We start from the raw sequence: 12,130 nt of genomic DNA on the forward strand, positions 1-12,130 counted from the left end.
CCATCCCAGTTTTCCCAATCTGAAGTGCTGACAGGAAAGCTTTCCAGGTCAGAGCACTTGATAAACTATGTAGAAATGCTACATTTAGACTATAATTAATATGTGCTGTCCCCGTGACTGGATCCAGAGTCAGCATGCAGGAGCTGAGCTGTCGGCTCTGTTCTGTTGGCGATCAGGCACTTGGAGGAGGCAGGATGCAACAGCAAATTAAGACACTGAGATTAGTTGATACCTTTGTAAGAAACAAGCAGGTCCTGTATTGTTTACATTAGACACAGGTAAACTGCATTTCCTTGCATTTACCCTCAGGTGCACGTTAGTCCCAGGGAGGCTGGTTCTGCCCGATGTCGAGCCCTGTTTTTGCTGCAGAAAGCCCTGCGCTCTCACCCTCCCTGGGCTGTGACATGTTTTCCCAGCGCTGCGCATCACAGCGCTCACACCGGTACGTGTGGGATGAAAAAGAACAATGTGTGTAGGTCTTTTCTGCAAAAAGAGGTGCTTTTTTTTTTTCTTTTTTTTTCTTTTTTAGGAGCAGGACTCCGCCCGCACTGCACAGCAAAGGCAGACAACTCAAGCGCAGCATCCAGTGCTTGCCCACACGCACCAGCGTCTCGGTAGCTAGCAGTGGGCATGCAAAGGACCCGTAAACACCAGCACAAGGTGAGGTTTTCTGTCCCATCCTCTCCAGCAGCAGATGCAGCGGCACTGGGAGTGTTGCTGTGGGCTGAGCTGTCTTTCCCTTTGGATGGAGCAATGATGTACCGCACCTTGCCCTTTGGCTTTCCTTACAACTCGGCAGTAGCTTCCTTCCCACGCTGTTTTGCTCAGCTCAGATTTTGGCGGTATCCTTTATGTGGCTTTTATTTTTGGCTTCTGGCAAAAAAAAACAACAACAAACACCAAAGTAATTGATGGTATCAGCACACAGAGACTGCACATCCAAATCTTGCCTCCGGAAATCGCAGCCTCCGTGCATGAGGCTCCACAGAGATGCAGGGGCTGGGTTCAGAGACCCGGCTGTGATTCTGCCGGCAGTGCCAGTCCCTGGCTTAGGTGTACCCTGTTTGCATCACTCCAAAACACTGAGCAAGGTCCTTATTAAAGGTAGCTACAGAGGGTGTCCCTGCTGCCCCCCTTGTCAGCCCTGGCTGAATTGCCAGGAATACCGCAAAGTGGGGGCCAGGTTTTCCCAATGTGCTGATCTTGGCTTTTGGATGGGGCTGGGAGATGTTTGCAAGAGATATAAGTAACTGTCTGTGCCGTTGACCTGCTTTTATCAGAAATGGACACAATATGGAGAAGGAAAAAGGACAGATGGGGGATGGAGCTGCCTGAGATTCAGCCTTCCTGACAAGAAACACCCTGAAGGCAAGCTGGATGCCAGCGCCTTCACTCTGCTCTGGGAGGCCGTTCCTCACAGCCTGCACAGGCTAAATAAAATTAAGAAAAAATAATATTTTAAAAGAAAGAGAAAAAACATATGAAAAAAATACAGATAATATAAAAACTCTTCAGTACTGGGGCATCATCTGACCACAGGCTGCTTAGGGGGAAATTTCCTATACAGACCAGTTCATTACAGCAGCTTTTATTCTGTGCTTTGAAGCAACATTCACCAGCCAGAACACGAGCGGGTATGGGACCAGGACGCGGCAAGTCAGATCCAGGCAGCAATTGCAGAGTCTGGAGCTGCTGTGCAAGGAGCTGAGTGCTCTGCAGGGAGCAGGGCTGGGGTCAGCAGAGCAAGCAAGGGACGTCGTAAGTGTTTGCCCCTTGACCGAGCAGTGGCCAAACAAGCATCCTCCCGGGCAGGCTCCTTGTTCCTGCTCTGCTCGGGAACGCGCCAGGTTTGCTCAGGTCCCTCCAATCCTTGCACGGTCATTGCAAGTTGATCTTGATTTTGTTTAAAATGACAAAGAAAAAGGAAAAAAAAAAGCAACCCCAAAAAATAACATTATGCTGGAGGAAAACAGTCAATCTAGGACTGGGGAGCACAACAATCTCATTTTGAAAAACAGCATTTAGGCTCTACAGAAGAGCTTTTTATTGGAAATTTGACATTAAAAAGCTTGGCATCTATGAAGTATGCACTTTCCTTTCCTAGTCCATAATCGTTCCCTATGAAATACAGGAGCATGTACATATATGAATATTTAATTTGACAGTGATGAAGCTTTATATATTGTCAATGAAAATGCTGTTAAGCTCATGGGAACAATACTAGTGTAGTGAGCTGGGAATTTGGCATCGCAAGTAACCAATGGCTATCACTTAATATTTATGTCAACAATAAAGACAAACTATGAGTTAAATTTAATTCCAACTTACTGGAAATATCTTTGAGAACATGTAATGGTCCAATTGAAAATGAATTTTTAGTTAACAGATGATAATGGTTTAGCAGGCTTTTCCCTTCCGGGAGATGAAAATCACAGAAATCCGTGTACGAACCATCTCCCAAATTCCAGATCAGAAGTTGTCTATTTTGCAAATAGTGAAGTTAAATCAGGCAGCTTTTATTTAGTTTTTACGTATTCTCCAGGTGAATTTTCTTGTGGTAAGACATGTTCAGCTAAAATGATGATATTCCAACCCTTTATATGCTCTGTCTTTGTTTTATGTCTCTATAATTCAGGCAGCCATTTTGTCTTCAGTGAAAAAAATTAAATACAGAGGGGACATCCATTGCAGGCTTTCTCCTGGAGACCTTGCTTTCAGATTTTCCTCTGCTAGAATTATCTTATTGCAAAGTACCTGTCATTCTGTCCACAGCTGTCTTTGTGTTGAACAGCACACCGTGCACGAATCCAGCCTCAATACCCAGAGCACAGACCGAACAGCAGTTTGTGTGATTCTGTATTCAGTGCTTTCACGTTATACCTGAAAAGCTGATGGCAAGCTCTAAATACAGGCAAGGAGAAGGTGCAGTGCAAGGCAGGGGTGTTTGCTACATGATGCTGGGGCTGCTTTCTTGGGGCGTTTCCAGGGTGCTGTGCTGCAGACCACAGCCCTTCCTCCCCCCTGAAACCTGCTCACCCTGTGCTGCGTACTGACACTGCTGCCTTTTCCTTCCCTACCCTCCCGAAATTCCCAGAGCTATTAACTAGGTCACAGGAGCTGGTCCCCATCCAGCAGTTTATCTAATTGCCTTTTTATAGTATATTGTGCAACTCTTTATTATCCTGTCAGAGTTCCCCTGCGTGGTGCCGGAGGGGGGACAGGGAGGCAGAGCTGGGATGAAATTTGCTGCTGCACAGCCACTCGTGATGGAGAGGATGAGCTTGTGCATCTCTGGTGCTGCGGGGCTGGTGACGGCCTGGGCCATAAACCCAGGAGGTGCTTTTAGCAACAGCTGGGGGCAAGGTGGACCGCTTCTGACTCCCGCAATCGCATCTCTAGGTACACTTATTCTCTCTTATCTTATCTTATCTCTAGGTACACTCTAGGTACACTTTAGTCCGGGGGGGGGGGGCTGGCTGCTCCTCCAAGAGTGAGTGTCTGGGCTGACCTGGTCTGTTCTGGGCAGGCTGGTCCTTGGGCAGACGGGGCTGGGGAAGCTTCTTGGCTGCTTAGGGGGAAGGTGCCCCCCCAGCCTTCTTGTCTCTGCAGCTGCCTGCTCTGCTGTCCATGCCCAGCAGCAGGTTTAAGGGGTGTCGGGAAATAATTGTGGCACAAGCAAGAAGGCTCGGCAGGAATCAGAGGGTTACACACCTGCACTCAGACGCCCACACTTTTCGTAAGTATTACAGAAGAGGATGAAGCTGAGCACACGGGAATTGCAAGTCCCCTTTTTTGTATGGACATGGTTTGCAGCATAGCGTCTTTGAGGCACTTCACAGCCCACTGAAGCCCATGAGAACCAAATCCTTTGGGGTTTGGGAGCCTGACTGAGCAGTGAACTAGGAGTGATGCTTGTCCCGCTCCCAAATAGTCACACCTTCATGCAACTGCCGTGGCACAGTGCTGCCCAGTAGCTGGGACAGGGCCTGTGCTGAGGGCTGTATACAGAAAGACAACCCACCCGGGGCTGGCCTTTCTTGCTTTCCTTACATGATTTTTGAGCATGAATAGTTCTTTTCCCACAGTCTATTAATCAGAAGACCCAGCCACAATCCTTCCTCCCCCCTGAGCCTGTTCTGTGGAGATAAGGCAGTTGCTCCTCTGGCTGGATCTGCCAGTGACTGGGAAGGATGGAGGGGGTCTGGGCAAGCTGTTCCCCGCAGGAACAGGGTGGGGAGGAGACCCTCAGCCCAGCCCAGGAGTGGCTGCAAAGAAAGCAGTTAGTGCCAGAAAGATCAGCCCATGGCAGAGGGGAGGGCTGCGGCTCGTTTGCAGGCTGGCTCTCTCCTCTTTAGCTTCACGTGGAATGATTTACAGCTGAAACGCCTCCCGGAGAGCCGCTAACCTTTGGATAAGGTTTGGCACCGTTATCCTGCTTGGGTTAATTAGGAGTTAGGGGGAGCCCAGGAGTGACGCGGCTGCCTCCATCCACCCACCCCCCACCCCACCATCACCCCCCACTCTCTCCCCGGCGGAGCGGCGCGCTGCGGGCGGCGATGGGGAGAGCAGCAGAGGTAACTGCCCCGACCCTCCTCTCCACCTCCCCGGGGTGCGCTTTCCTCTCTTTCTCTGCCTCTTTCTTCTATCCTCCGCACCCCCCGTCCCCCTTTCTGTATGCTTTACCCCCGGTTTTAGCCGTCGGTAGAAGTTCAGGGCGTCTTTTTTTTTCCAGCCGCTGCTGCAGAAAGTCTTTTTCTCCCTTCTCTAGAAACGGGGCAGGAGCGAGCGGGGGCAGAGGGTCCCCGGGGGGTGTCTGCAGCCAGGCAGGGTGCTGCCGGGGGCAGCCCCGACCTGCGCCCCACCAGCGCGGGGGGACGCGGCGGGGGCGGGCTCAGCCCCCCGCCGTTAAAACCAGCTGTGGTATTAACCGAGTGGGCACAGAGACACCCCCGGCACCCCCCCAGCTCCTCCATCCCTCGGATTCCCTGCTGTCTCTGGACCCCTCAGCATCCCCACGGCATCCCCGCGCATCCCCCGCACCCCCCGGTGTCCTACCCGCCTCGGGGTGCGCCAAGGCTCGGAGGGCAGCTGGGGCTGTGCCGGGGACGTCAGGGCGGGGGTCCCTCCGGCCAGGAGGGTCCGTTGCAGCATGCAGCAGAAGAAAAAAAAGATCCCCTGCCCGCAGAGCACACACGCACCCCCACACACCCCCCCGAGAAACGGTCCGAGGCCGCGGGCGGGGGACGGAGGGTCCCACGGCCCACGCAGGGGACCCCCAGCTTCGGGGCACGGCTCCACGCCGCCCCCCCCAGCCGGGGCTGCTTTTCCAGCTCCCTGTGGGTTTTAGTTGGGTTTTTTTTTGGTTGGTTGGTTTGGTTTTGTGTTGGGTTTCTGGTGGGTTGGGGTTTTTTTTGTTTATTTGTTTGGGTTGGGTTTGGGTGGGGTTTTTTTGTTTTGTTTAAATTTGGCTTGTTTGTAAATTTTTTTCTTATGATTTCTCCCGAGCCCGGCACTTCCCTAACACTCTGGATGCTCAATGAGCCTCCTCCACCCTCGGCGTGATGCCGGTGTCTGGGACCCCCTGCCCCTCCCGGCACCGAGGGGTGCTGGGGAGGTGCGGCGCGGTGCCCCGGCGGAGGGGTCGGGGCAGGGGAGGGGATGTGTCAGGGCGAATTTAAGAAATATTCACGCACCAGTCAGCGGTTTGGGTGAATTTTCGTTCCTTCTTCCTTGATGCCCCCTGCAGCCTCCAGAAATAGCTTTCCTTCGCGTCTTCTTTCACAATGAACTTGTCTTAGGCTTAAAAAAAAAAAAAAAAGAAAAAAAAAACCCAAAACAGAAATCGTTGACTTAACCCCGTCCCCCGAGGTGTCCATCGTTTTCCAGCACCGTGCAGAGGCGGCAGCGGCAGCGGCCCGGCCCCCCGCGCCCCCCGCCCGTTGGTTTGCATTGCCCCGGTGAAGCCCACCGGGCCGGCGCCCCGGGCGCACGGGTCGTGGCGAACCCCAGGCCGGCGGCTGCCCCGCTTGGCTTTCTCGACCCATTTGTGCAGTGACATGTAATAATTCCCCCGCAAAGCCAAGGACAGCCTCGCTCAGCCGCCTGCCTCCCTCGCACGGGAAAGGTTGCTAGACCCCCCCCCCCCCCCCCCCATTTTGGGGGGCTGTCTGCTGCAGCAGCCCCCGCCGCGCCGGGAGCAGCGGCCGAGAGACCCCGTTAGGGGGAAAGCCCTCACCGGGGGTATTTTTTGTTTTGTTTTGGGTTGGGGGTTTTTTCGCATTTCAGTCACTTTGCACCCAAATTCCTTTCGGATTCTAACAGGGGGAAAAAAAAAATGTGTTTAAGGTTTTTTTTCTAGGAGCCGGGGGGTCATTCCCCACCTCTGCTGGGTGTCGCATCCCACCCGCAACCGCAGCCCGAGCGTTCCCTCCCCGCTCACTCACAGCGATATTAGGAAATAATTCAGCACTGGCTTCTCCACCCGTCTGTAGTAAAAAAAAATATTCTTTTTTTTTACCTTCCAAAGCAGCAAACGAAACACAGATTTCCTTGCCACCCCCCTTTCAGGGAAAATATTTTTTTTCTTTTTCTTTTTCTTTTTTTTTTTTTTTTTTTTTTTTAATAAAACGACGATTCCAACGATTTCAAAGCAGCAGAGCGGACGTGCTCCCACACAGAGCACCCCAAAATCCCAGTGCTCCCCCTGCCACCCCGCATTGTCTGGGCCACAGCACAGGACACAGGGATGTCTTGTTGCCGTTGTTTGCTATGTTGGCTGCTCACCTGGCAAATACTTTTAATAAAGAAAAAAATAAAATCGTAAGGCTCTTTAATTACAAATAAGTTAGAAGCAAAATGAAAATACCGGCTTTTTCTTTTTTAGAAGAAAGCGGAATTGCTACATGAGGTGGTGGGGACCAAGAGGAGAAATCCCAGGCGGGCGCCCCGCTGCAGCGCGGTGGCGGAGCGGCCCCCGGGGCAGAGGCGCTGCCGCCGGCTGCGAGCCCCGGCCGGGAGCGGGGACCCCCCTTCCACCCTGGGTTGGGAGCAAACAGCTGGTGGGGGTCGTTGTCGCCCCGCTAAACCCTTGTTCCTGCGCGGGGGCTGCCGCAGGGTGCGCTGCCCCCGCTGCTGTCCCCAGCCCCCGAAGGGGCCGCACGTTTCTGAGGGGAGAAAAAAGCAAACGGAGGGGTGGGGGGGTGCGAGAGGGGAAATTCCGTTAAGAGCCCCTCGACAGCCGTTTGTCCGCCTCTTCGATGGGGCTCTTTTGTTTCGCCCTGGGGAAGGGGCCGGCGGGCGGGGGTCCGCGGCGCGGGTGTGGGGCAGGGCGGGCAGCGCAGGGGCTGCGGAGCAGGGGGGGGGGTCCGCGCTGCGGCGCTGCCGGCGGGGCCCGGCGGGCGGGGGGTGGGGCGGGGGCGGGGGGGCTGGGCTTGGCCGGGGAGGCTGGTACCTCCCCCAGAAATGCAGCAATTCTCCCCCCTCTCCCTCTTCTCTCCGCGAGGTGGGCGCACTGCGATGGAGACGCGGCGCGCTCTGCCAGGGGCTTGCGCTGCCCGCTTGGTGACAGCCGCCGGCTGGTGACAACCCCCCATCCCCGCCCGGCTCGCCCCCCGATCCCGCCGCGGGGGCCGGCGGAGCGGCGCGGAGCAGCGCGCAGCGGACGGAGCGGGCGGCGGGGCGTGCGGGCCCGCACCTCCCCGCAGCGGTGTCATGCCCCTGGGCCCCCCCGGCGCGGAGCCGCTCGCACTGCGCCGGGACGCGGAGGTAGCGGCTCGGAGCAGCCCCCCGCAGCGGCCGCTGCCCCTCGCCGGGCGCCGAGCTCCCGTCCGCCGCCCCGCCGCCCCCCCGCCCCGTCGGGTCTCTCCATCGCCGCGGGTCCCCGAGCAGCGGAGCTCCCCGGGCAGCCACCATGGCCACCCTTCTCCGCAGCAAGCTTTCCAACGTGGCCACCTCGGTGTCCAACAAGTCCCAGGCGAAGATGAGCGGCATGTTCGCGAGGATGGGCTTCCAGGCGGCCACCGACGAGGAGGCGGTGGGGTTCGCCCACTGCGACGACCTGGACATGGAGCACCGGCAGGGGCTGCAGATGGATATCCTCAAGTCCGAGGGCGGCGAGGAGGGCGGCGAGACGCCCCTGGAAGGGGACATCCACTACCAGCGGGACGGCACCGGCCCGCTGCCGCCCTCCGCCTCCAAAGAGGCGGGGGTCTGCTCCGAGCTCTCCGGGCAGGGCAAGCCCAAGATCACGGCCTGGGAGGCGGGCTGGAATGTCACCAACGCCATCCAGGTACGACTGCCGTCGTGTCGGGCACCGGGGAGCGCACCCCGCTCCCCGCCACGCGCCCACCCCGCGCCCGCTGGCCCGGCAGCCCCAGGCTGGCTGCAAACTCGCTTCGGGAAAAAGGGGGAAAAAAAGAAAGAAAAAATAGGGGGAAAAGATAGAGGGCAAAGGGGGGGGGGGGGGAAGAGAAAAAGAAAGAATTATACAAAAATGGAAAGGGAAAAAGTCCAGCCCTGGATCTCTGCTTTGCCTCCCTCCCCCAGAGTATGGCATGGAGCTGGGGGGGCCACCAGGCCCCATCCCCATCCCTCTGCACCTTCCCACAGGGCCGGGCCAGCAGGCTGCCCCAGCACATGGGTCAGGGGCGAGGGTGGACCCCGAGGGGACCCCAGGCCGGTGGTGAGCTTGTGCCGGGGTGGGCCTGGTCTGACCCCTGCGGGGGTCCCCTGGCTGTGGGGGTCTCGGTGCACTGAGAGGGGCTGAGGACAGAGAGGTTAGGGGCAAAGCCCGGGTGCTGAGACTGTGCTGGCTTGCTGTGGGTGCTCAGGGCGACATGATGTGGGTGTGCGTGAGTGTGTGGGTGTGATGGGGGGGGGGGGTGGTACATCAGAGACGAGGGGGGGGGGAGCTGTAATTGTGTGTGACCATGACTGCGTGGTGTGACTGTGTGACCGATTGCGTGGGTGTGATGGTGTGCAAGCGAGACAGCGAGCGTGCATGTGACTGCAACTGTGCGACTGCGTGTGCCCGGGTACCGGCGCCTGCCTGGTCCCCTCTGTGAGACGAGCAACACGGTTTCCATTTTGTCTCTTTCTAGGGGATGTTTGTTCTGGGCCTGCCCTATGCCATCCTTCATGGTGGATACCTAGGACTCTTTTTAATAATTTTCGCTGCAGTGGTTTGCTGCTACACTGGGAAAATCCTTATTGCCTGTCTTTATGAAGAGAATGAGGATGGGGAGATAGTCAGGGTGAGAGACTCCTACGTGGACATAGCGAACGCGTGCTGTGCGCCCCGCTTCCCCACTCTCGGAGGCAGAATTGTGAACGTGGCTCAGATCATTGAATTGGTCATGACCTGCATCCTCTATGTGGTGGTCAGTGGGAACCTGATGTACAACAGCTTCCCCAACCTGCCCGTCTCCCAGAAGTCGTGGTCCATCATTGCCACGGCAGTGCTCCTGCCTTGTGCGTTCTTGAAGAACCTCAAGGCAGTCTCCAAGTTCAGCTTGCTCTGCACATTAGCCCACTTTGTGATCAACATCTTGGTGATCGCCTACTGCCTCTCCAGGGCACGTGACTGGGCCTGGGACAAAGTCAAGTTTTACATTGATGTAAAGAAGTTTCCCATCTCCATTGGCATCATTGTCTTCAGCTACACCTCTCAGATCTTTCTGCCTTCCTTGGAGGGGAACATGCAGAACCCCAAGGAGTTCCATTGCATGATGAACTGGACTCACATAGCAGCTTGCATCCTTAAGGGACTCTTTGCCTTGGTCGCCTATCTGACCTGGGCTGATGACACCAAGGAAGTCATTACAGACAACCTGCCACCCACCATTAGGGCAGTAGTCAACATTTTCCTCGTGGCCAAAGCCTTGCTCTCGTACCCCTTGCCGTTCTTTGCGGCTGTGGAAGTCCTGGAGCGGTCCCTTTTCCAAGATGGAAACAGGGCGTTCTTCCCCAACTGCTACGGGGGTGATGGGCGGCTCAAGTCCTGGGGACTCACCCTCAGATGTGCCCTGGTAGTTTTCACCCTGCTCATGGCTATCTATGTCCCACATTTTGCCCTCCTGATGGGTCTTACTGGGAGCCTCACAGGCGCAGGGCTCTGTTTCCTGCTCCCCAGTCTTTTCCACCTCAAACTCTTGTGGCGGAAGCTCTTATGGCACCATGTCTTCTTTGATGTCGCCATTTTCGTTATAGGTGGTATCTGCAGTGTCTCTGGGTTCATCCACTCTTTAGAAGGCCTCATAGAGGCCTTCAGAACCAATGCTGAAGACTAAGGAGGGGCCAGAGTCAGCTGCAGTAAGAGAATTGCATCAAACATCCGCATAGCCAAATAATTCTGCATCCTTTTAATGGAAAGAGTCATTATTTTCGTTACGTGCATCCAACAAATTCTACGTCATAGAATCTGAAAATTAAAGGAAATAACAAGAGATGAAAGTGTGTGCCCTGCTCTCTTTTTAAATAAGCTAAAATCTAAATATATTTTTTTGTTGTTTAGAATTTTTTGAAGGAATTATCCAGTGCCCCACCTTTATCTCCTCACTCGTTGCCTGAGGCTTGCCCCCCCACAAATGACCTGTTGGGAAACAGTTGCAGTTTTCAATACTCCTTACAGATATGCAATTCAGTGTTTCAGGAGCTGAAACACAGGTGCCGATCCTGTGGGATTGTGTTACTGCGCTCACAGAGGGAAGCAAACCAGCCGTGGGTGCTGGGAGCAAGGACCTTCAGTTTACGCTACGTGAGATGGATGTAGATGAGACCTAGATTGTATGACCAGCCCAACAAGTCCAAGCAGCGGCTGATGACCAGCAAAGCCAGTTACCTGCAATGTTTACACCGTAGTCACATAGATGTCAGGACTGCTTAATTCTTCCATCCGAATTCACACCGAGGAACCGTGCTTCCCATCGGTTACAATGTTTTGCCTCTGGCTGAAATCACAGACCCGGAGTCTGCTTCTCGGTGACTTTTGTTTTGTTTTATTTTAACAATTGTTATTTCTAAATTATGGAAAGTTTTAAAAAAAATAATATATTGTTGGATTTGACGTTGTTCAGGATACAGGAACAAAACTACAACACAATTCATTCTGTGCAATCTACCAGATCCGTGGAGCTGTTTCCAATGTACGTGTGGTGTCATTGTGGTAAATAAGATGAAAAATGTATATCAGAAAAAAAAAATAATCTATCTTTAACATATAATGTGGTACATAAATATATCGAACAATAAAGAGAAAACATAGTCGATGAGGCTGGCCTGGTTTGTGGGGGGGCTTGGAGGAGCAGGGCAGGGGCAGAGGGTTCATCCTGCCTGTGCCCACTTGTGTCAGGGGGTACCGCACATCCTCGGTGGTAACGGAGAGGCAGCGCTGGGTTGTCACCGACGGTGGGATTAAACTGTTTTCAAGAAGTAGGACACGTATTTCAAGAAGGGGCCATCCTACAGCTGGGGAAAGGGGCTGCTTTCACACCCCACCCCACCCCCTCAGTTTTGCTTTACCCCGTAGTGCTCAGACTCTGGGGTTGGATGGAATTTGCAGATGTACCCCGAGATTTTCGCTCTTGTGAAGGAGGGGGAAAAAAAACCCCAGCCTCACAAACAAGCAAATGCAGTGGAGGAGGGAAATAAACGAAATAATGGGCTGGGGGTACCCCCGATTGAACCAAACTCTGCCCTGCCCTGCCTGCTGACCCCCGCTCCGCACCCATTCCCGAAAACACCTCGATTTACAGCGATTTAAAACCCGCAACAGCTAATTCGTTGTCCGCCCGTTGCCGCCGCACAGTGGGGATGAGGATGGACGGGACCCACGGGCAGCATCCCCGCAGCCTGGGCACAGCAGAGGGGGGTCCCCGTAGGGCTCCGTTTACCCCCCAAATGGTGTCAAGCCCCGGGTAGCGGCTGGGGTCCCCCCCGCCCGGTCCGAGCTGCCCCCGACGGCAGCGGGCAGCTCCGCAATGCGGTACCGGGGTGCGGGCGGTGGCACAAGCCGGGGAACGGGGCTGCGGGCAGGACGGGGTGATGTTCCTTCCCGGGAAAACCAGCGTTTCGGGCCGTTTCGCGGGCAGCCTCCGAAAGGCAAGCGCAGGGCAGCTGAGGGGGTTATTCCGCG

General features: G+C 55.0%; 1 protein-coding gene across 1 annotated transcript; it reads left to right on the forward strand.

Annotated features, from left to right (window-relative positions):
- Positions 1-4,503: 4,503 nt before the first annotated feature.
- On the forward strand, positions 4,504-11,264 carry SLC32A1 (solute carrier family 32 member 1). The gene is made up of 3 exons (XM_055814762.1): positions 4,504-4,574; positions 7,502-8,287; positions 9,099-11,264. Exons 2-3 carry the CDS (start codon positions 7,910-7,912, stop codon positions 10,284-10,286), a joined length of 1,566 nt encoding a protein of 521 aa, XP_055670737.1. The 5' UTR covers positions 4,504-4,574; positions 7,502-7,909; the 3' UTR covers positions 10,287-11,264.
- The last annotated feature ends 866 nt before the right edge of the window (positions 11,265-12,130 follow it).

The sequence above is a fragment of the Falco peregrinus genome, chromosome 9 (genome assembly GCF_023634155.1).
Source record: "Falco peregrinus isolate bFalPer1 chromosome 9, bFalPer1.pri, whole genome shotgun sequence".
In the NCBI taxonomy this organism is placed as follows: Eukaryota; Metazoa; Chordata; class Aves; order Falconiformes; family Falconidae; genus Falco; species Falco peregrinus.

Excerpts from the sequence above, each read along its gene's own strand:
- SLC32A1 (XM_055814762.1), top strand. The coding sequence starts at position 7,910 with ATGGCCACCCTTCTCCGCAGCAAGCTTTCCAACGTGGCCACCTCGGTG. Across the intron at positions 8,288-9,098 it reads ATGTCACCAACGCCATCCAG|GGGATGTTTGTTCTGGGCCT; the intron begins GTACGACTGCCG and ends GTCTCTTTCTAG.